The sequence below is a fragment of the Lissotriton helveticus genome, chromosome 2_1 (assembly GCF_964261635.1).
Source record: "Lissotriton helveticus chromosome 2_1, aLisHel1.1, whole genome shotgun sequence".
NCBI lineage: Eukaryota > Metazoa > Chordata > Amphibia > Caudata > Salamandridae > Lissotriton > Lissotriton helveticus.
Window position 1 is genome coordinate 1,396,043,748 of NC_136059.1, and position 25,505 is coordinate 1,396,069,252.

The 25,505-nt window shown below is 46.7% G+C and overlaps 1 protein-coding gene across 2 annotated transcripts in view; it reads right to left on the reverse strand.

The window, feature by feature from the left end:
* The window catches only part of LOC144818684 (tyrosine-protein phosphatase non-receptor type 9-like), a 960,088-nt gene that overhangs the window by 73,650 nt on the left and 860,933 nt on the right, over positions 1-25,505 (reverse strand). For both annotated transcript variants that reach the window (XM_078676335.1, XM_078676336.1), the window contains one exon: positions 17,058-17,265. In XM_078676335.1, coding sequence (XP_078532461.1) covers positions 17,058-17,265 — 208 coding nt within the window. The remainder of the gene's footprint in view (positions 1-17,057; positions 17,266-25,505) is intronic.

Genomic DNA, 25,505 nt, shown 5'->3' on the forward strand with positions numbered 1-25,505 from the left:
GGCTTGGTGTCCCCAACAAACAGCTAGGAAAGTTGCGTCCCGCGCCGCGGTGTTGGTGCGCGCTTTTGAGCGCGAGTCAGGGTGTCCAGCTCCTCCCTCTGCAGGTGATGGTGTATGGGGCTTAGAGTCCCCAACAAACAGCAAGGAATGTTGCGTCCCACGCCGCAGGTGTTGATGCGCGCTTATGAGCGCGAGTCAGGGTGTCCATCTCCTCCGTCTGCAGGTGGTGGTGTAGGGGGCTTGGAGTCCCCAACAAACAGCAAGGAATGTCGCGTCCTGCGCCGCGGTTGTTGGTGCGTGCTTATGAGCGCGAGTCAGGGTGTTCAGCTCCTCCCTCTGCAGGTGGTGGATTGGAGTCCCCAACAAACAGCAAGGAATGTTGCATCCCATTCATTTTTGTTAGTCACGGGGAGATGAAGTAATTTGCCCAGAATTACAGGGAGTTGAGCATTGTCGCAGAGACTCGAACCCGGTACCCAAGATTTGAGATCGCCCGCTCTAGCCGTTAGGCTACATCCTCTCCCCAGGATGTGCCCCACCTTTGTAAAAAGCTGGGAATCAGGAAACACCAGGAGGCATTCACAATATTGCAGACAGATTCAAGCCAGATTGTGGCATTCTGCATGGCCAAATTTCTGATGGCAATATGGATTAGACACATGAAATATGTACATATTAGTCTTTAACACCTTGGCTGCGGCTGGAATTCCGCACCAGTGCTGAACATTTATTGCGGGCGTGGTCATGACGACTCCCGACAGTCATGAGCACACGCCCACCATAACTCATGACAGCCGGGAGCCGTCATGAGCACCGAAGGGGTTAAACTCTATACTTTTTTGGGTACCTCTTCCTTTATGCTGCTATGTCCTGCTGCGAATACTGTGTTTTAGCTCTTGAAGAAGAGTTTCATCTTGTATATGTTTTTAGTTCAAAAGTGTTTAAATGATGTAATTTGAAGGGGAGACTTCCTCAACAGGCTGCTACCTAAATGGATTTACAAACACATTTTTAAAGTTCTCGCTCTTATGTATTCAGTTTTATCTGTTTACCTGCTGCAGGCCACCTGATTGTTGATAGTCGCCAGTTTTCATTTGTTAGCTCTGAAAATAGGAACTCTGTACAACTGACTGAAGTCATTTATCTTTGCTAACTGCACAGCCGATAATACTACAAATGTATTTTAAAGTTTTTTTTAAATTGTGCCATATACACTCCTCAGCAATTTTAACCTCACCTACCTGCCCAAATCAGCCGCCTAAAGTCCCCGGTCCGTCACGGCTTGTGCCGATTGCACGGAGGGACGTCAAGGCAACAATACAACTTCTGCTCTGCCGACCGGAAGTTGCAGTTAGCGTTCTAGTTCCCACTATCAATTTCTATCCTACATAAAGCAGGGCAGGGCGCGCCGAAGGCAAGCCCGTCAGTGCCCCTCCGCGCCTGACCGCTGGCAGGACCCCTGCATCTTTTTTCTTCTCTTCTTACTCTGCGTCAGCCTCTGCCCTGGTGTCTCAAATTTGTAAGTAGCAACCATGGCACCGCTAAGATATTCTAGCAAAGATTTAAACAAGTTACATTTTAGACCCTCAGATACATGAGAGGGAAAAATAAGTAGAATTCAAGGTATATCTCGCTCATTGGACACACTCTACCAAACAAAGTCCAAATATCCTGTCACTCAAATCATCCCAGTATTCCCAAACCACTAAGTGCCATCTACTTCAACGCACGCTCCATCCTGAAACATTCAGTGGAAATATGCAGCTTCATAGATATGGAGGCACCAGATATCTGTTTTGTCACAGAAACTTGGCTACACGAGAACGCCTCCATCGACATGCAACTCGCCTTTCCATCTCAATATAATGTAACCAGAGAGGACAGGAAAGAGACTAGAGGAGGAGATCTACTCATAGCCACTATCTCTGGCGTGACTATTACTTCTCTAGAAACTATGATCTCAGCCCAATTAGAATTATGTGTCTTCAGGACAGAAGGCTTATCCGGTGGCACCTGGAGGCGAGCTCTAATATATAGACCTCCCGGTCCCAAAAACGACTTCTCAGACAAATTACTTGAGATTATCGTGCCGCAAGTACTGGCCTCTGACTTTTTTTTCTTAATAGGAGATTTCCACTATCATGCTGAGATACTGTTGAAACCCGGACACAGACCAGTTGATTACAAATATGAATACACTAGGACTTGCCCAGTTGGTAACAGGTCCTACCCACAGCGCAGGTCATACACTTGACCTCCTTTTAACCAATTCCCCAGATAGGTCAGTAGAATCTCCCACCCCACTGTTATGATCAGATCACTATCTATTAAAATTTGTTATCCCAGCCCATATGATCAAAAATGACCCTAGAAATGAACTAATACGGCGGAGGTCATGGCGCAAAGTTACTCCACCTTTTTTTCAAAACATTTCAGCCTCTTCCACCCATGCCCGGAGGACAACAACAACCGAGCGGCAAGTGCTTTCGATAAAGCTATTATGGTTGCAATCGACAAAATCGCCCCTCTCACTAAGGTTAAAATTGAACCCAGGGCCGCACCCTGGTTCATGGAGCAACTAAAGACAGCGTAGATTTTGCGTCTGTAAGCGGAGCGGAAATGAAGAAAAAATTCAAATATGGCCAACCGCGAAACATATAAAAATATCCCCCACTGCTACATGATGGACATCAAACAAGCAAAAAAATTGTTACTCCTAAACCGGACAGATGAGGCAGCAAATTCCTGTAAGGAACTTTACCAAATCCTAAAAGAATTTAGAACACCTCCTCTCAGTCATCAATCCCTAACTCTCAAGAATGGACTGACTCTCTTTCCAAATTCTTCGAAGACAAAATTATTGCAATCCATCATTCCTTCCCACCTCAAACAAATAACGTTCATTCTGAAAATGCGCCTAGTATGTCTCCAGACCTCCCTTATATCTTGGGCGAATTTGCCAAATGTAACATCGAGGCAGTGAAAACCGTCATGCAGAAAATAAAATCAGGCTCTCCCACAGATCCTGTGACACCAAAATTTCTCCCAATCATTGCACCGGTACTGTTGGAAAGTCTAACCGACATATTTAACAAATCACTATCGGAGGCCGAGTTCTCGAAACTATGGAAAGCTGCCAGGGTCAGGCCCATCTTAAAACAATCTACAGCCGACCCAAAACTCCTCCTGAACTACGGTCCTATTTCGCTCCTTGCCTATTTTGGAAAGATATGGAATCTCTCGCAAATCAAAAGCTCGTTAGTCACCTCGAGAGTCATGGACTCCTGGATCCCTCACAGTCAGGTTTCAGGGCGGCACATAGTACAGAGATAGCACTGGTAGAGGTAACAGACAACATTAGGCTAGCCTTGGACAGACGTCAGTCGGGTCTGGTGGCTCAGTGGACTAATGCTTCCACTGCAGGGGCCTGTGTTCGACCTCATGGTCACAGGTTCAAATCCCGGGGGGTCCACACAGCCTTTCATCCATCTGAGGTCGATAAAATGAGTACCCTTGAGTTGGGTAACAAGAAACATCTGTTATTCAACGCCAAGATACCTCCGGGTGAACGTGCGCTTTATAAATACACATGTTATGTTATGTCAGACTACTATCCTTGTCCTGCTTGACCTATTTGCCGCCTTCGATACCATCTCCCATAGCATTTTAGAACATCGGCTCTGGGAGATTGGTGTCAGGGGGAGCGCCCTAAAATGGTTGAAGAGTTACCTAAGAGACCAAGTTGCAACTGCATAGCTGGGCAACACTGTCTCATGTAAGAGACCGGTCAAGATGGGAGTGCCACAGGGCTCCATCTTGAGCCAGACTCTTTTTAATCTGTACATGGCGGTGTTGGCCAAGGTGATCAGATTTTACGGTTTTGATGTCGTGTCATATGCTGGCGACATGCAGATCTTGGTCACTCTTGGACCGGACCCATCAGAAACAAAGCAGCGCTTCAAAGAATGCATGTCCCACATTTATAGGTGGATGAGTACCAACCACCTTCAATTAAATGGAGGCAAGTCGGAGATCATGCTCTTTGGCAAGGCTCAGGAGCACTGGTCTCATGACTGGTGGCCCTCAAACCTACTGTACGGAACCTAGGTTTTTATATGGATAACCAATTGTCTATGAAAAGTCAGACCAATCACATAATCAGCTCTTGTTTTGGAGTGATGCGAACCTTACGAAAAGGTCTTCAAATGTATTCCGATTGATGCCAGGAAACCATTAGTACAGGGACTGATAATAAATCGCATGGACTACGGAAATGCCCTGTTGTCCTCAATCAACGAAGGCCTTCTCACAAGACTTCAGATTTTGCAAAATACTGCTGCTAGGCTGGTCCTGAATCTTCCGCCCAGATCCCCTTCTGCCCCCTGTCTGAGATCTCTACATTGGCTCCCAGTCAGAAAACGAATTCTATTCAAGATTCTTTGACAGGTACTGGTCCAAAAAACTATGTTGGTACCAACCTTTTAGGGTGCTAAGTTCGAGCAACAAATCAGTTCTCACACCTCTCAGAATTCGTACCGAGAGAAACAGAGGTAGATCTTTTTCCTTTCATGGCCCTACGTCCTGGAACAAACTTCCCTTAAACCTACCTACTATCACTGATCACAACTGCTTTCACAAGTAGCTGAAGTCGGGCTATTTGACAAATAAACGAGTATGCTATCAGAGCCGTTTGCAAGCGCTATGAGACTTCAGAGTGATATGTGCGCTGTACAGATGTCCTGGATTTCATTTGATTAAAGAGCATATGTTGTGATTTTTGTGATTGTGTCGTGTTTTGTACAGTACTTTTTTGATCTAAAGTGATCGAAATAAAGTCTTTTTGAACTCAATCAATCAATCAGTACATTTGTAAAGCGCACTACTCACCTGTGAGGGTCTTAAGGTGCTGGGGGGGATGCTGCTACTGCTCGAATAGCCAGGACTTGAGGAGTCTTCTGAAGGTTAGCAGGTCCTGGGTCTGCCGGTAGAGGGTGGGGAGGGTGTTCCAGGTCTTGGCGGCGAGGTGAGAGAACGATCTGCCGCCGGAGGTCGTTCTTCGGATGCGGGGAACTGTGGCGAGGGCAAGGTCGGCGGTGCAGAGCTGGCAGTTGGGGGTACAGAAGCTAAGTCGTCTGTTGAGGTATGCTGATCTGGTGTTGTGGAGTGCCTTGTGCGCGTGGGTGAGGAGCTTGAATTGAACTGATATTATTGGTCTAAAGATCAAAATGCAAAACTGGGCTGAAGTATATTTCCTTAGAGCGCACTCTTCGCAAGTGTTGGCTGCGTAGCCACAGACGGGTGGGGTGTCGTGCACCGTATGCACCGGAGATTCCCCTGGGTATGTGTACTGCCATCCCGCATGGCGGGGACTGGTCGGCGCTTGCCGGCTGGGAGGAACTCGGGGTTCACATGCTAGGGGACGTATACCGGGACGGAGCTTTGATGCCGTTCGGCGATCTACAGGAGGCCTTCGGGCTGCCGAGGGGTGACTTCCTGTTACATGCGGCCTTGGTTGCCGGGATTCAGAGGCGATGGAGGATGGGGCTGGTGGAACCGCCCACGTCACCGGGCTGCCAATATGTAGTGATGGCAGCTGGCACCTATAAGGCCATCACGTGCCTGTACAGGAGGTTGGCACTAGCTGATCCCACTCCTCTTGATGGGCTGCGGGAGCGCTGGGAGGCTGACCTTGGTCGGCAGATCCCGGAGACGACCTGGCCCCAGCTTGTGCGTAGAGCCTGGAAGGGCACCCGTAATGTTCGGTTCCAACTGGTCCAGTATTACACACTCCATAGGGCGTACTGGACGCCTGCCAGGATTCACCGGATATTTGGAGGCGCGCAAACGCTCTGCCCGCGTTGTGCTGCAGAGGACGCTGACTTTGAGCATATGTTCTGGTCGTGTATAGGGCTTGGCACGTACTGGATTGAGGTTTTTGCATGCCTGAACGCGGTCACGGGTCGGAGTATTGATGCGGACGCAGGTGCATGCCTACTACTCTGGTTTCCCCATACTCCTGCCACAAAGATCACCAGTAAGTTTTATGATTTGGGGTTCATAATGGCTAAAAGGGAACTTACACTCCACTGGAAGTCTAGAGGGGGACCTAACTTCCTGAGATGGCGGAGGTGCTTCCTGCAATGGGCCTCGTGTGAAGGTTCTCTTCGGTTGCAATTAGCTATGCGAGCAGCAAACGATAAAGCGCTAGAGACTGCGAGGGCATGGAGCGCGCTTGTGACAGATTTGCAATTACTTCTGGAGGCTGATGATGGTGGGGAGGCTGGTGAACCGGCAAATGTGGAAAGGGACTCGGGGCGGGGAGAGGAGGAGGTTGCAGGGGCGGGGGAGGGGACATAGGCTAGGAGTCCGGAAGCAGGGAGGAGGCAGGCCGCATGAGTCACCGGACTTTGGGGATGGCCTGGGCAGTGCTGGACCATACCTGAACTTTGATGTGGGCAGCGGACGAAAGGGATTGATGCCTGCAGCAGAGAGGTTGGATATGACAAGCTGTAATGGGGGCGTAGAGGCACACTGACAAGGGGGGGGTGGGGGTAGAGGGGGAGGGGGATATCATGACTAGGATCTGTTGATGGGAAATGTGCGGGAGGGACAGATAGATATGGAACATGAGAGGGTTGATTGGAGAACTGAGACTGTATGATGTGCGCACAAAATTAATAAAACAGTTAAAAAAAAAAAGTATATTTCCTTAACGTTTATATTAATTAGACCAAAAACTGCTAGTTTGGAGTCATCTGTGGTAAAATAATTAGATAGCATCCTTGGTTCTAGAAGTATTGAAGCTGCAGTTATTATTGGTGGTGACCTAAACTGCAAATCTGAGCCAATAGTTGAGTTAGAATCTCTTCTAGAACAAGAGTATATGGTGAGGCATTTCCTCACTAGATGCAGTCACCTCTGTCCCTTGTACAGTAGCGCCTATGCAATTTTCTCACTTTGCATCTGAGCATGGGCTGTGAGTCTGCAACTCTAGGATGCCATTGGATAGTCCAAGTACATTTACTTGCAAAAGAAACGCTGCTAACATTTTAAAATTGTTTATATAATAGTTATTTACAATAGGGAGTAGTATAGCTGATTTTAAAGTAGACCAAAGAGAAGACAGCGATCATCTTCCACTTTGTTTAGAGGTGTCATGGACCTGAGCACAGGATAAGGCAAAAAATTCCTTTCAGTCTATCATTGGTAATAACCTTAGGTCAGTTAAGCGGTCACTCAATGTAAATAAGCCAAAAATCATTATAGAGATCTATAATGTATTTTCTAGCGCCCTGTATCTGTTTGTAGACAGTCTACCTCATGACATCCCTATCACACAAATACACTGTTCTTTGGTAGAGAAAATTAAACCATTTTTGACCAAGACCTTTTGAGTCATTTACAAAAAGGCACCACTAGGCGCCCTCTCAGGAATCCTTGATAGTCTATGGTTTGCCATGTGGCAAAGAAGCAGCCATTAGCAGCTGTGAAGACAAATAATATTGAGTCCGTAAGAGAGGCCAGGGCAGATTATAAAAAATACTAAACCAAGCTGAAAAGGACTGGGATGAGGAAAATTGGAGTGATATGTTCCTTGCAGCAAAAAATAAAGATAGTGCTGCCTTTTGGCAAATAATGGCCCATGGCAACAAAACTGGCAACATTGGTTTTAAGTATCATCTAGATCCAGGCACTTGGTGTAGACATTTTACCTATTTATATTCTGATGCTAATGGATATCTGCAAACTACACAATGCCCAAGTTGTTTTGAAATAAATAATACTGTAACATACCCCCCCCCCCCCCCCATTTTAGCCTAGAAGAGACCAGGGTAGAAATAGATTCAATTAAACCAGGGACAGCCCCAGGTCCCTAAAAAATTCCAGGGGACATTTTGAGACATGATAAGGCTGTATGGGTTCCATACGTAAATCTGCTTTGCAATGCGGTGGCCTCAGGACCACCAGCAGCCGTTAGCAGCTCTGAAGACAAATAATATTGAGTCCGTAAGAGAGGCCACGGCAGATTATAAAAAATACTAAACCAAGCTGAAAGGGACTGGGGTGAGGAAAATTGGAGTGATTTGTTTCTTGCAGCAAAAAATAAAGATAGTGCTGCCTTTTGGCAAATAATGGCCCATGGCAACAAAACTGGCAACATTGGTTTTAAGTATCATCTAGATCCAGGCACTTGGTGTAGCGTAGAAATAGATTCAATTAAACAGGGACAGCCCCAGGTCCCCAAAAATACCAGGGGACCTTTTGAGACATGATAAGGGAGTATGGGTTCCATACGTAAATCTGCTTTGCAATGCGGTGGCCTCAGGACCACCAGTACCAGGAACTTGGAGAAGAGCTGAAACTGTACCAATCTGCAAAAAGGGCAGTTGGCACAAACCTGACAACTATAGATCCATCAGTTTAATTGACACCCGGCAAAAAATGTAAGCCAAACAAGTTCTTAAACTTACCAACTGGATAGTCAAAAATAACATTCTTACACCGTATCAAGCAGGATTCAGAACAAGAACTATTTTAATCAATCAGGTTTTTAGGCTTTTGTGCATAGCGCGGAAGTATACTAAACTGAGGGGAGGTCAGCTGTACGTAGCATTTAGTGATCTAAGAGCAGCTTTTCATCTTGTCCTAAGAGGTCATCTGTGGGACTCAAAGATAAACCAAGGTGAGCCAGATGAGCTCTTGGTGCAGATTGCTAGATTACACCAAGACAAATATGCCAGGATTAGATGGGGCACTGGAGGCGAACTTACGGATGCCATACCTATCAAAAGGGGAGTGAGACAGGGATATGTGTTGGCACCTACTCTTTTCTCGTTATATGTTAACAATGTTGTGCAACATTTGCAATAGTGCAAGCAAGACTCCCCAAAACTTGGTGGGGTCCCAATACCTGTGTTATTCGCAGACAATACCATCATGCTATCAAAAACTCCAAAGGGGCTGCAAAGGCTATTAGATGGCTTTAATAACTACTGTACTATAAAGAGCCTTGAAATCAACTCTAGTAAATCAATATGGCCATAAGACCGCACAAGGCCTTCACCAAAAATATATCACTGTTGATTAGCCACACCTGGAATGTGTTACTAATTTTATTTTCCTTGGCATTACAATAGACACAAAACTGTCCTGAAAACTGCAAATACAGAAATGCCCGTGTTCTATTAGGAAGATTGCAGGCATGCTTTTAGGCCTAAAACCTCGACCATAGACCAGTTATTTAGACTCCAACTGATCTACTGGTAAAACATAACACTGGAGGGTGGTAGTCTGAATCTTACATTCGTGGACCTCAAATCTGCGTTTGACATGGTAAATCGTGATCAGTTGTGGGGCCTACTACTCGACATGGGAGCCCCAGCCTATCTTTGTCATGAGTTCAAACGCCTCCATGAAGGTACCTTTGCAAGGGTAAGATTCGGCAAGAACGGGGAATTAACAGCTCCTTTCCCCGTTGAGAAGGGGTGAGACAGGGTTTGTGCTTGCGCCAACCCTTTTCTCACTCTTCCTCAATGGGCTAATTAAGGATCTCCTTGCTATAAAGGATATTGACTCCCCAATACTTGCTAACCGCAAAATACCGGCCTTGATGTTTGCGGACGACACGCTGCTCCTATCCAAAACACCTATGGGGATGCAGCGTGTCCAGGAGGAATTTAGCTTGTTTTGTAAGAAGCGGAACTTGGAGGTAAACATAAAGAAAACAAAGTACATGGTCTTTCATGCCGATTCTACTAATTGTCCACACCCCAAAATGGACGATAGGTCCCTAGAGAGGGTGCCCATATCCGACTATTTGGGTCTCACCCTAAATGATAAAATGGGGTGCGGATCACAAATTAATAAAGCAAACCTAAAGCTATTCCAGGCTACTGGGGAGATTTTAAAGGTACATAGGAGTTGTGCTGTAAAGGTCATAAGTCCACCTGTAGAAATTTATAAGGTCCAAGCGAGGGGGGCATCAATGTACGGTGCTGAATTGTGCGGCCACTGTTTAGCTAATTTCCTAACAGTGACAGAAAATAATTTTATAAGACAACTTCTGGGCCTGCCTAAAAGTACCCTTCTAATACCCTTAAGGATGGATTTGGGTATCATTCTCATTGCAGACCTGATTGCTTCCCGCCCACTGCTCTACTGGAGACGGTTATGGAGAACGCCAGAGTTAGGAAATTATAGGGAGGAGCTAAAAGCTGTTATGGCTACTTTGGGGGTGGGGAATATCCAGTGGTTGTCCTTTATTAGGAACACATTTCGTGCTATAGGGAGGGATGACCTGTAGTCTGCACCAGAGGAGACATGTTCAGTCATTTCTAAAAAATCACTAGCAACTGCTTTGAAAGAATACAAATTGGCACGCATTTTGCCGACAGTTGACTCATCCAGCCTGACTTCCAGGTTTCTGGATGCAAAACAGCATTACAATTTGGAGTTGGTGTTGGACTTCATCCAACCCCTTGCAGCAAAGAAACTGTTTCTACAATTCAGGCACGGGTCGCTCCCACTCCATGCGTTTACTAATAATTGGGCGGGTGTTTCTAAACAACTTTGTCCCGGGTGTTTAATAGCGGAAGAAACAGAAACTCATGTGTTCTTTTTTTGCTTAGCATATAAAAGGGCTAGATCTAAATGGGTCCTCCAACTCTGCAGAAATCTGGGTATAAGAAACCATAGAGAATTCCATAGGGTACTAAAACACGATACTCACCCAGTTTTTGTTGTTGCAATTTCCAAATTTCTATTTGCAATGTGCTGCAAACGCAGACGCCTATTGAAAGACTGAGCTGAGAACCTAGGCAATCGCGTTTCCTTATGATTACCCTTGTGATCTTAAACTTGTACAAATTTAGGCCATGATTTTTTTTTTTTACACTTTTTTTAATTTATATATATATATATATTTTTTTTTTAAACCTTTATTAGCATCAAAAGGATATACAATTCTAGGCCTACAACCAAATCGGCCGGCATCAATATGTAAAGCGGTTAAAGGTTCCGAGGCATACAGTACAGATTCAATCAGCAAAAACAGGGGCAAAACAATCGTAAAAAGGGGGGGGGGAAGACACCTAGGAACCAGACGGCCAAGAAACAGGAGCACAAAAGGTTAATTTTATAATATGGGGATAAGGAGTACGATAGGCTCACTTTCAATATAGAGGCATCCGAAGTCCCAAAACCATCCTCAGCGACAATAAGGGGGCATGGGGCCGCAATACAGGAGAGGCAACTCAATACACACCGGGAGACAGGGATATTTTAGACATAATCGATACGCGTTCATTATCATTTTTACATGCCCACCACCCAAACCACAACCAAGCCAGGACAGAGGGATCGGACAAACATTACATCAAAACTAACCCATCATAGTAACCTCTAGAAAAAGGGGGGAGGGGGCCAGGAAAAGGGGAGAGAGGGGGGAAAGAGGGGGAGGGGAGGAGGACAAAGCGGAAAAATAATAAAAGGAAATGAAATACAAAAACGAAAGAAAGAAGACCACGCCGTAACAAGCGTCCCGTGGCGAGAGCACAGGAGAAAACAGGAGCATCCGTAACAAGGAGGGAACAGCAATCGAGGCGACAAATAACCAACACAGAAGAGGAGGATCGAAGACGCCACAAACCACACCCCGAACATACCACGGGATGCAAGGACAGACGCGGCATTACTAAAAAGAGATACAAAAGGGCCATAGAACCATAAAACAAACAACAAATAGGCCCCAACCCACCCATCCCACCCTGCACCCCTGTAGAAGGCTATGGCCTACCCTTCAGACAGCGTGCCTGTCGCCCTAAACCAGAACCCGAAATATAGCAAGAAAGAAAGAGAGAAGAACGAGACTAAAAGAAACATAAACATAAATGAGAAAACAGGAGGGAGGAGCATGAGAACAGAAATCAATACGGTCGGCCGCAGCCCTCCGCCCAACCAAACAATTGCAGCAAAAAACAGACCAGGACGACACCATTTCAAGCGCCATAAAACTTACAGAGGAGAGGACCTCCCACCGCGCCAAGGATACAAACAATCGCGTCACGAAGTCGTACAACAAGAATCCCCAGGAGTCGCGCATATCACCCCCATCCCTTCCGAACCACAAATTCCACCCACCACATGACAATGTAACGTGGACTACTCAATACAAGACCAGTACACAATCGAAAAAAATTTGAACTGCCATGTAGACAAGGGGGGTCAATCGGTCCGCAAATGGGCAAAAATCCGAGTAGAGAGTTTATAAGCATCAGCAATCGCAGCACGGGTGATGAAGAGCCGGAGATTAGTTTCGCCGTTTGGGAAAGCGAGGGGTTCTCTGCAACAGACAAATGCGTAGCCATCGGTGCAGGCGTAGGCGGCAGTCCACCAATATTTCCGGGCATCCCAGCCAAATAGGGCCGCGGCACAATGTCCAAGTCCCTGGGGCCAGAACCTCGAAAAGCAGGGAGCTCCAAAGTCACCGGCACACCAAATGATCGTCGATCAGCAGCGGCAACACTTGCAGCAGTCGAGGGGGGCGAGGCAATGGAGTCTCTGAAACAAGAGGGAGGAAAGAAGAAACGGCTGCTCAAAATGGCGGCAGATCGTGGCGGGCTCACGGGGACATCGCGGGCCAGAAATGCGCGCAGGGATCGCAGAGCTTCCAGGATATCCCTGAGTGTAAGCTCCCGCTCACCAGACCAGACCCCCGCGCAATCCAGCAACCCAAGCCCGCCGCCACGAGGCAATACAAGTTCCAGATGGTCGGCCGCCATTTCGCGAAGTCAGCCCAGTCGCCACCCTCCTCGACTCTCAAAAACAGTTCCAAAATGTAGGACTTTACAGAGCTCCGGGGGGCTCCCAGCAATGGCCGCCTTGGTGCCGAAAGGATGTCCGCCCAATGCGGGTCTCTGCCCACACCAGCACCGGCGCCCCAAACAAGCAGAGTCCGGGCGCAGAGGTCCAGGGCCGCCGGGCACAGCAGCGGCGGGGGGGACCCCTTCACAGAATCAGTCCCCGGTGCATCTCACCCACATCCGCCTCGCGGCCACCGAGGCAGGCCCGGATCAGGATCGCCGGGATGTTCACACAACGGCTCTCATCATTGGTTCACTCTCTCGACCGGGGCCGACAGTCGCCGGATCCCACAGGCTAGGTCCCGGTCTAGGTTCCACGCGGGCCCCGGTCTTACGGAGGGCACAACTTCGGAACTGCTGCACGTCGAAACCTCCGGGCCAAACGGTAAGTACCAGTGAGGTGTTCCGTCTCCGATTCTACGATAATGTGTCGTCTCCGGACAGGATAAGATACAGGATATACGATCAGGCCGGAGGGCTGCGGGAGCCGAGCTAAAAGGCGACCATTACGCTCGCGAGCTTGGCTCCTCCCCCTAATTTATACTTTTAAAGTGTCTTTTTTGACCGACTACACTGGTTTTATAGTTGGAAAAGATGTCCTTGTTATAGTATTTGCCCTTGTTTGTTGCCCCACCCATGACAATTGATTTTAGGGGGTAGGACCCTCTATATGTTGATACTTTGTGACTCCCAAGGGGTCCTAACGACAATTGTATTTTTTAGTCTCTAATTAACATGTTATTTCATGAACTATGTCTTACGTATAATGCTATTTTATAAGTGGTTTTATGCCTGCAATAGCCAAAATAAAGCTTTCTGACTGAAATCCATACTTGTTTTATTGCAGAATTCAATGGCCATGGTAAAAAAACAGAGAAGGAGGTAAGAAGCAGTGATTCATTCTGCTTCCATGCTTAATAGTTTATAATCAAAAGAGAATGAACCACATATCTTGAAAAGGCCAGGGTCTATAAGTGTTGTACAAAGGCCCTCATACACTCCAATCCGTGGGAAGCGGTATGTCTTGGTTCTCCGCATGAGAAGGTTAGGTGATTGGTTTTATCTTTGGGTCCTTTTCCGCCTGAGTTTCCCATTCTCCAGGCAGTCAACCTTCCTCCACCTGGAGGGAGATCATCTGGTTCTTTGACGGTCGTGACTTTGATAGTGTTAGCGTAAAAAGTGATAAATTAAAAATATCTCCTATCCTGCACTCTTGTTTTATTCATCAGGATGGGGTAAGATTAGAAAGTGTGTGGTGCTCTGGTAGATGTGTGAATGGTCCACCACACCTATATAGTGATGATTTCAGTGGTCGACATATTTCAGTCCATTGGTGTCTCTAAAGATCGGTGGACTTTCATTAGGACCTTAGTCATAGCGATAATGTGATAGATCGCTTTGACACATTGGGTAAGTTAATGTCCTTACCCATCTTCGTCATTATTTCATGTAATCAACATGTTTATAGGTTATGGTACTACCTAATACTTTGGAAAGAAAAAGAAAAGGGGAAAAGGAAAACATGCATATTGTTGCTTTACATAGATTTCATATAGTGTTGCCCAATTAGGTGCTTGGATGTGTAATGCTACTTGCATATGCGACACAATTTGAGTGCTGTACTCATCTTAATTCCTTGTTACATATGACAGTGAAGCGTTAATAATCAATCAGGGATCAATATCAAGAAGGCATGCAATATATTTGTTCACATCAAAGGCTTACAAAAGGACGTAATAATACAGTGATTTGTGCTCAGTTGGTAAGAAAAAAGTCTATGGCTGTTAAGTCATCATTAAATTAGTGTAAAGCATATCAATAATTTTACTCCTACTCTACACTACAAGAGCCTGCGTTGAGGATGAAATCAAAGTTTGCTCAAGAACATTGTAAAAAAAATCAAGCCACTAAATCCAAGGCAGTAACGCCAGCCCCAGAGGTCTACAAATATAGGTCTCAAACAGCAGCCCTTTATGTGGGCAGAAATGTCTCTGTGTGTGTGTGTGGGGGGGGCTTAGGTACACTCACTGTAGATGAAAACAAATTTGTAAGGATGTTGCTTCATCTGCCCAGAAGTATTAATTAAACAGATTAAATTGAATACAACTAGATGGTCATCTGGACCGATTGTTGAGGGGGAGACAAATTGTGAGGAGACGCAGAATTCCAACATGGCTGACAGCTTAGGCCACGTCTCAATCACGGAGAAAGCTGCAGCTCTCACTGACTCAGGGTTTGGAGATCCGCCACGCCCCTGAGAAGAACGAAACAAAGGGCACAAGAACAGAAATGCGAGCGATGAGAACAAGGAAGAGAGGACTCACAAGCAGAAGGCGGAAGACGACCGCAAAGCAAACGGTGGGAGACCAGAAGAGACGACAGCGGTACCCGAGGAGCGCTTACCGGTCGCCGAGGGCGAGGCTGAGGACGCAGCTTCGGGAGAGCCAGAGAATCCCAGAGACAATGGAGCAGAGGAGACGAAAGCCGGACAGCTGTGCAGGTTACAGACCCAGAACCTCGAGGGGCGAGACGAACACTTTTGATGCCCACACCATGGCCCAGGAGACGGGTCTTGGTCAAAGGCAAGTAATAAAGAACACCCGGGCTTCTAGTGGAGCTGGTGGGGGGCCGGGTTATAGCAGGCACCTGGGGAACAGAGAGCAGCACATGTGGGAGTGCATCTGAGCATAAGAAGGGGGGAAGAGAATCCCCTCACAACAAGAGTTGTATCCACAGCTTCCCACCCTGCACAAACACCCCTTACCTGTTGAAGGTGGCACTCTGGTGAAACTCCTAGAAAGACCTGTTATCTAATTCTTTGTTTCTTTGGATTGTTTTTCCTTTGCTTTTTTTCTCAACTTGGGAGTCCTGGACGACGTGATGCTTCCAGAACGAAAAGGAGACCAGTTACCAACAACTAAACCCCCTGAGAGACTGATTGAGAGTTACTCCTTTGTATCCTATTTCTTTTGTTCACCTAGAATTTAATAAAACATACGCAGTACAAACCATTACAGTGCATTCCGCAAGTCTCTTCACTACGACACATATTTACACTATGCCTTTAAATGCTGAAGAAAATCTTGCAAGTGTTATTTTTTTGTCCAACTTATGCCCTCCGAGAAGGAAGTAGATTAAACCATTGTAGTGCAATATGGCGGCTAGAAAATGTTTAGAAGCACTGAGAATATTAAAATCAGATATGTTGCAGCCTGTAGTTTTTGGTCCTAGTAAATCTCTCTTTGCCGTAAATGTGGTACGTAATGTGTAGATTACATACGAAAATTTCCTTTCCGTAATATTTAGAAGAAATCCAACTTCACCACTGAATTGGATTTGACCAATTATTAAAAATAGCTGTTGAACTATTTTTCTAGTTATTCCCATTCTTGAGATACAGGATTAGTATTTAATATTGCATCCCACTGTTTTCTTATTGAACAGCCAAACCGACTACAGTGAAAATAGCTTGAGGACATTTTCACTGCAAGGACATGTTTAACATGACACTTTACATGACCTACGTTTAAATACTATGTACCCTCCCTTTATTTACAACAATGCCTACTTAGGGGTGACTTATAAATATTTAAAAGGACAAATTAGACCTGATAAAGGGGTTATTTTGCAGTTAAAACCTGTACAGCCTGGCTTCTGGAGGCAGGCTGCCAGTCAGCTTTACATTGTCACTTTAGTGGATGGCACAATGGGTGCTGCAGTCCACTTGTGACATTTAACTTACAGGCCCTGGCTATACCTTGGTACCATATACTAGGGACTTATACGTAAGTTAAATGTGCCATTTAGGAACAAACCAATTTTACCAAGTTGAAAAGAGGAGCACAAGCACTTTACCTCTGGTAAGCAGGGGGTAAAGGGCATAGAGTAGTATAGCCAATAACAATAGGGTTCTGCAAAACCCCTAAAAAAATCAGAGTGATTGTGCAGAAAGGGCAAGCTTCAAACAGTGTTGATGTGTGCAAATGTACAGTGATGTAGTGACTGTGTGTGTGCCTGTGGTGTTATGTGTACCTGTGTGCGTGCTGCCCTAGGTAGGGGTGTGCAGTGTTCTGTCAGGAATGTTGGTTTGCAAAGTTAAGTCAGGGATTCTGGTCTGTGAATGTAAGATGTGTCAGTGTGTAATCTACATGCAACAGACAACATACTTACTTGAGTGCAATAACATCGAACTCTTACCTGTTCTTCCAATGCCTGCACTACAATGGATAACAATAGGTGGGCCAGCTGGATGTCCAGTCCACTGTGGTCCCAAGGCCTGTACCGCTGCAGCTTGATGCTGTTTCACCTGGGCACGGAAGTCTAACATAGCAGAAGCAGATTTGGGTACTCCAAAGTCAGGCCAGCTCACATACTGATAGTGTGCAACATTTCGGCTTTCCCCTGTCTTTAAAAATCAGGAGACATTTAATAAAACTGATTAGGTTACATTCAATTAATTATACCCCAATAGATCTAAAATTGTCTGTGAGTGAATGAAAGGTTTATTGCAAAATTACTTAAAACCATTTGCAATATTTCAGACATTGATAAAAAACAGTTACAAATTCCATCTGAATAACATAATAAATTATATAGAATGTTTGTTCATCTTAAAAAAAGTATTGTTTTAGCAGCATTGATTGAAAGTAAATGTCAGTTCCCTGTCTTAAGGCTGTCAACAATTCTCCTGGCCCCTGAGAGCAGCAAGTGGCAGAGCCTTGGCTGTGACGTTTAACTGTGCCTAAATGACTTTACTTAATAAATGCAAACAGGTTGAGGAACAATGGGGCAGTGCCACCTTGTGGCCTCCAAACTTTTATGCCCGAAGAGGAAAACAGGAGCGTTTTTTAGAACAAATGTCAACTCATCCAGTCAACATCTGTCACTTCTGAGTAGAAGAGCGCGGCATGCTACCTTCTCTCCCATTCCTATTACCTCGGACATACTTAATTCGGACACACATCTGCACCACCAAACATAGCCCCTGGCAGCAAAACTTAAAAACTGAGGCGCAAATTAAATTATTACCGCGCTGAACGTGAGAGGGGTGATTCGATCCAATGTCCTTCCCAGTGAAAATGTATGCCAACTGACATATTATAATGCTCTTAAACCTCTCCAACCTTTCTAAAGCAGTAGCATTCCCCAAAATCTTTGCACCCAACATGGAAGTTGACATAATTGCACTGCGTCTTTCTATTAATGTGAGACCCACAGACTGTGATTGGCCGCCCTCTCGCCGCTGTTCCACTCCCATACATCTGGAACACTACTGTTATGATAGAACTCATAAGGTGATCAAACAATGTTTATTAAGAGAATAACACTTAAAGGCCCAACCACAGGTGGACGCAGAAACGTGCGGTACCAAGCACTCTAATAATCAGCAATGGTACAAACCTTCCATTGTAGCGTAGTTCCTATATTCCCAATAGGCTCTGCGCATTGGAATAATATACACAGTAGTGTAGACGTAGGACTGAGGTCGACTAGGTCTCTACTGACTATATTAGACTTAATTAGTTTTGCCAGTTAGCTCAGAGGTCACTAGAAACTTTCTCGAATGTTCAGGAAAGAGTTAACTCTCCGAATTTAGACGGGATTAGCTTCTGACAACCGCATAAACATGACAACTTTGCTCCCTCAGAATAAAGAGTGTATCTCTAGAGTCGTGTGAAAACAATAGACAGCTATTTCACTCAGTCAATCGTGCGTACTTAGTTTCACCAGAGTGCAGAGAAATAGAGAGACGGGCGTTTTCAATAAAAGGTGTTATTTATTGAGCAGTCTTCTTTCTCATGCAAGAGAAATGAATTGCCACAATTGCAATACTCATAGTAAAGTAAAGTGCGTACAGTAAAAGGAGTATTATAAAATAATACTGTAAAAGCATTGATATGGTTTCTTAGCCATATGATACTTTAAAATAGATAAAATATATACATACATAAAAACATTAACTAACGTACTCAACTGGTGCTTCTAGATACGCCTACCCTTGTGTACCTGACCTAAGCCTAATACATGGGAAGGAGTAAGTAAGTAGCAGTTTAAGTTAAGTTGGTTTTTGCCAAGGAATCCGAATCAAGAATTCTCTTAAGGGTTTAGTCAGCTCCGTACCTTGGTAATAGAATGTGCGCGGTCTTGTATCTCTCTCTCAGGACTCGATATCCCAGAAACCCGCAAGGGTGGCTGGAAACATCGGAGCTGGAATTTTCTCGGCTGGAGAAAAAGACAGCGTCTTTCTCAGTGCGTCAAAAGGGAGGGGCAGCGCCCGTGGGCTCTCGCATCAGCTGGGCTCTCGGGCAACTAGATAGCCGCTCTGCTCCAAACCACCATGTGTTTGCTTAAGGCAACGTTGGTATATTTATACCTGAAAGGTGCCGGGTTTGACGTAAGGTTGGACATCAGACGTCACCAAGAACTAACAGTTCTTTCTGACTCTAGGAGTTCTTGTGCAAATCAAAACAAGAGCAGGGGATTTCCCAGGCTGCTGGAGGTCTGGTCTGTTTAAAGAACGCGTTGTACTTTCTAGGAGTCTAGGGAAGTAGCCTTGCCGTATTTGGACTGCATGGGATATTACTAAATATGGATAAGATTCTTATGCCTTTATAAGGATATTATTTATTATAACCATATAAGGGCATAAATCGGGAATATTGAATTAGGGTCCTAGATAGAAACACAACACCCACTCCACGAATTATTGTCCATCATTACTAAAACTAAGCAATATTAAACATATAACGATGCATGTGTGTTTTCCAACCCACCCCAAAATACATAAATCGCATTTGAAATGGTATATGGCAAATACACGAAAATGAGTATTGGTACTGTACGCTTTTCAAGCAGTGTCATCATTCAGCTAAATGCATATATATATCAGCTGAATGAAGAAATGCGTTACTTACCTGTAACAGCAGTTATCCAGTATTGGTGTCTTTCATGGATTCACATGCCTGAATCATTCCCCGTCGTCGAGACGGGAGCCTCCGGTACATAAAAAAGTAATGTCCTATAGACATACATAGAGAAAATAGGCCTAAGGGCCTCCCCTTAGTAGCCTTTCTTAGTCCTTATGTAAAAAGGACCAAACTCTCCCAGTCAGCCAATCAGCTCCGACCTCCCCCTAGAACCCTCCTGGGAGGAGCCTCAGTCCCTCAGATTTTCGTACGCACCCAGCTAGGTAGGCGTAATGTTGTCAGAGAGGGATGTGAGTCCTTCCCGGGGAGGCGGGAGGGTTGCATGTGAATCCATGAAAGACACCAATACTGGATAACTGCTGTTACAGGTAAGTAACGCATTTCTTATCCAGTATTAGGGGTGTCTTTCATGGATTCACATGCCTGAATCAGAATAGTTAGCAGTCAGATATGCACATTTGTGATGTAAATCAGTTCTGTAGTCATGTTAGACAATGCATATAACATCACATATAGTATTACAAGAGCAAGGAATGTGCATACCTGGATGGCGGGAAGTAGGAAGGCTCACCTCACTGAAAGAGATGGCGAAGCACTGCTTGACCCACTGCCATATCCTTCTGAAGTTCGATATCCAGGCAGTAGTGGCTGGAGAAAGTGTGCGGTGACTTCCAGGTCGCCGCTCTGCCAATGTCCAAGATTGGCACCCCCGCGAAGAGTGCTGCTGACGTGGACATCGTCCTGGTGGAATGTGCAGTGACCTGATCAGTTAAAGGCCGTCCGGCTTGGTCATGGCAGAATGCAATCGTTGATGAGATCCATCTTGAGATGCTTTGTTTCGTGAGGGACAGGCCCATTCTTGGTCTGCTGTATGTCACGAACAGTTGTGAAGAGTTTCTGAAAGTCTTAGACTTATCTAGGTAGAACCTGAGACATCTTTGAGATCTAAAGAATGTAGAGCCCTTCCTGCTGCGGTTGAAGGGTTCGCAAAGAAAGTTTGAAGGATTATTGGCCCATTGAGATGAAAGGCTGAAGGCACCTTTGGAATGAATTTTGGGTTCGGTCTCAGCACCATGCTAGCATTCCTGAACTGCATGTGCGGTTCCGAATGAACTAGCAGAAAAACTGCATGTGCGGTTCCAGAATGGACAGAGCTTGGAGCTCGCTCACTCTTCTGGATAGAAAACCGCCTGTAGCCCACTGACTCTTAGTGGGGATTGTTCACGAGACATACTTTGGGTCAGCTCCGTGTACTGGTTGAACAGATGTTTTATGAGCTTGGTAAGAACCACATTGAGATGCCAGGAGGTGGCAACATCCTTACTGGCGGGAAAGATCTATATAAACGTTTCAGAACTTGCTTAAGCAACCCGCTTGACCATAGCGATGGGCTCGTTTGAATTCTTTTATAACGAGATAGCACTGTTAAATGTACTGTAATGGATAGATAAGGCAATATTTGCACCAGTGATGAGGAGAAAAGCCTATTACTGCGGTCGAAACCGTAGACACAAAGCGCTTCCCTTTCCAGGAATATGTTCATGTGCTATCCGCACTTGCTCTGGCAAGAATGTCTACAGTCCTGTGGATTATTCCGATTGTGGAACTCTGAACTCAGTCTTGTGTCAGGGGTCAGGCGACCAACCAGAGAGACTCCAGACCCTGATGTCGAACTGCATTATCGATCATAGTAGCAGAGATAGATACTGCCGCCGGTGGATCGGCGGCTACAGGGATAGGTGGTGGAGTTCTGTGAACCAATGTCGCCTCGGCCCAATTGGGGCTATTAAAATCAGAATACAAGGCTCCACCAACCGTGTCTTGAGGACAATGGGAGCATCGGGAATGGTGGAAAGGCCTACGCAAAGACATTGCGCCATGCGGTTGGAAATGCGTTCCCTAGCCAATTACGGAAGTGTGGGCATCCGGCTTTCATTCACGTCGCAATTAGATCCATTTGCGGCGTGTCGTATCTGGAGAAGATGGGGCCAATGATTTGTTGGTCCAGCTCCCTGTTACAATGGTTTCTGCCTGCTGAGCGCATAGGTGAGCCCAGTGTTCGTCTTATTCTTGGTAGGCAATCTTGAAGGCCCAGGAAGACCGTCAGCAGTTCAGGCAGATTGATATGTAGTGTCTTCTCCATAGGAGACTACCTTCCGCATTTTGTGACGACGTGAGGAACCGCCGGAAGTAGGAGTGACAAGCCTTGAGACAGTTTTTGAGAGGATATTCCTCATAGTAGGACTCCGGCCATGTGAGGATTCTCTTTTATGTGGCAAGATGACCATGTAGATTGTAACCACTGCTTCGATAGCGCCTCTTGTAGAGGTCTCGTTCGTAGTTGAGAGCGAGGAACCAGGAGGATACACTATCACTCTCTGATGGGAAAACCTTTGCTGACCGTGTGGCCAGGGTTATACCTAGGAAACTGATGTACCTAGGAAACTGATGTAGTGAGAAGGTTTCAGGACCGATTTTTCCTGATTGAGGATGAGATCCAGCATCGAAAACTGAACAGGCGTTGGGAGACCTGGACACGTCTCTTAAGGATGAAGCCTTGAGCAGGCAGTCCTTCAGATACCGAAGACTTGGTGTCCTAGTTATGTCGCTCCCAGGGAACTGTATTTCGTGAATATGTGTGGTGCAGACTTGAGCTCGAAAGGCAGAACGCGGAATCGTAAATGTCTGCCCACTACTGCAAATCGTAAGTACTTTTAGCGATTCCTGTGAAGTGGGATATGGAAGTAAACGTCCTGTTTGCTGGACCTCATGGATTACCATGCGAAACAACTGCCTCTTTTAGGAGGGTGTTGAAGTCTCTGAAGCCCAAGGTTGGTCTCCTCCTCCTATCTGTTTTCTGGATTTAAAAAGGAAGCGGGAACAAAAAAACCCTTTTCCCTTATGAGGAGGAGGTACTCTCGCTACAGCTCCTTTGAGGAGGAGGAACACTCGCTATAGCTCCTTTCTACAGCATAATCCAGACGTAGATGCAGCTGTATATCTTGATAGCTCCGCTGCCCGTTCCATGAGAATACAATTTCTCAGAAGATGGGTGCTTGTTTTGCTAGTGTCGGCGACTGAAGGCATTGTGGTCTACTCTGGCCTGAAGAGCAGGAAGATTGGAATTGATAATTTCCTTCGAGGGAAGACCTTCTTCTTCCACCCGTTGTACTAAAGGACTGGTTCATATACTGAAGAGTGTCCAAAGCTCTCGCATTGTCTGTTTCGTTAACTTTTCGTGCCAATAGTGACTGGCCCTCCTCTGGCCCGTCCACAAACGTTGTTTGCACCTCAGGACGGAAAGGGCCCTCCTTGGATCCGCAAGACTGCAGGTCCAGCCACTTGCGGAACCCTGTCATAGCGATATTCCTCGCGCAGTCTATGGTTTAACGCCAATGCCTCGCCTCAGCGGAATCCACCTAACTTCCTCTTCGGATGAGTCTGGTAATTCCGGCTGGTATGGGGCCAGTGTGCCCACAATGTTCCATGCTAGCGTACCAAGAGCGCTAGAACGTTCATAGAGGAAAACCTGTTCGTAAGGTTGTCCACTCTTAGACCCTCCTTATCAGGAGGAGGTGACAACGGGGCCGAAGGATCCCTGGAGTTTTTCTAGGCCGCCTGTGGCACTACGGAGTCCGGCTTAGAAAGTTCCTGTTAAGCACGCCGGTGCTGTATCTGGCGCCTTATACTTCTTCTCCAACAGAGGGATCACCAGTGATACAGAGGAGGGGTACTACTGGACCCTTACTTCTTCTGACTATAGGAAATGGATAACCCGTATCGATCTTACTGCCTTCTTGTAGGGTTCTTTGAAGACGTACAAGAAGCAGGCCTGTTCTTGAGAGGTCATGGAGATCTTAAAACGTTGAGCAGCTCTCCCTACCACCTTAGAAGAGATTCCAGAGTGGTGGAGTTCCTTCTTCGTCGATGAATCCGTCGACGAGGTAGCCGTCATAGACTATGCCATCGTAGACGCGCAGTCATAGATGACCATACCCCCTTAAAAGAGATGACAGACTCGGTGGATCTCCTCCTTCGTTGACGAGTTCGTCGACAAGATGTCCGTCAGAGAGTATGCCGTCGTAGACGAGCAGTCATAGATGAGGCCGTCGTAGACTACTCGTAGACAAGGCCGTCGACGCCGTCGTAGACAAGCCTTCGTAGCCGAGTCCGTCGTAGATGAGGTCATCATAGACTAGACCATCCTAGACGAGGCTATCGTAGACGAGTCCCTCGTAGACTAGGCCATCGTAGACGAGGCCCACGTAGACGAGGCCATCTTAGGCTAGGCCATCTTAGAGAAGGCCCTGGTCGACCAGACAGGCTGTCATAGACGATGTCTTCAATGACTATGCCGCCGTAGACGAGTCCTCGAAGATGAGCCTACGTAGATGAGGCTATCGTCGATACCGTAGACAGGGCGTCGTAGGCGAGCAGTCGACTCCTTAGACTAGCCCTTGTAGACGAGGCCGTCATGGACTAGGCCGTCGTAGACTAGGACATCGTAGACTAGGCCATCGAGCACTAGGCCTTCGTAGACGACTAGGCCATCGATCATTAGGCCTCCATAGAGTAGGCCAGTAGACTAGGACATCGTAGAATATAGATTAGGCCATTGTAGACTAGGTCCTCATAGAATAGGCACTGTAGACCAGGCCCTGTAGACGCTGTAGACAGGCTGCCGTGGACGGGCTGCCGTAGACAGGCTGTCATAGACGCGCCCACTAAAATGCGCCTTCGTAGATGAGGCCATGCGCCTTCATAGATGAGGCCATCATCGTAGATGAGGCCATCATCGAAACCGTAGACAGGCCGTAGACATGCCGATTAGTCTTCGAGATGAAGCCCTCATTGATACCGTAGACAGGCCTTCGTTCCGAGAGGCTGTCGTCGATGGTTGCGTCGGCGACGTCGATGGTCTCGTCGTCGACGGCGATGGTCTTGACGTCGACGGTCTTGACGTCGACTGTCTCGCCGTCGACTGCCTCGTCGTCGACGGTCCTCGCTGACTTCGACTGACTGGTCGTCGACGGTCCACGCTGACGTCGACGGCCCTCGCCGTCGACGGTCCTCGCCGTCGACAGTCCTCGCCGTCGACAGTCCTCGCCGTCGACGGTCCTCGCCGTCGTCGACGGTCCTCGCCGCCGTCGACGGTGCTCGCCGCCGTCGACGGTGCTCGTCGTCGTCGACGGTCCTCGCCGTCGTCGACGGTTTTGAAGTCGACGTCCATGGTGCTCGTCGTCGACGGTGCTCATCGTCGACGGTGCTCGTCGACGGTGCTCGTCGTCGTCGACGGTGCTCGTCGTTGTCGACGGTCCTCGCCGTCGTCGACGGTTTTGAAGTCGACGTCCATGGTGTCGTCGGCGGCCTCGTCGTCGACGTCGATGTCCTCGTCGACGACGCTCCAATCGTCGACGGTGTCGCCGTCGACGTCTATGGTCTCGTCGTCGACGTCATCGTCGACGCTGTCGTCGTTGTCGACGCTCACATTGCAATGATGATGGTTTTGACGTCGATGGCTGCTTAGGCTGTACCTCAGGAGGTATAGACGACGCCTTTCTGAACGATCCTATGACCAGAGGAGGGGATATAGACGGCTCTACGTCGTCTATGTTGTCTGATAATTCTCCAAAGCAAGTCCTTTACTCTCCTTTCTCACAGAGTGGGGAGATCCTTGAAGGACTGCGCCCGGAAGACCCTTGAGCGGTCTTTTTTGGGG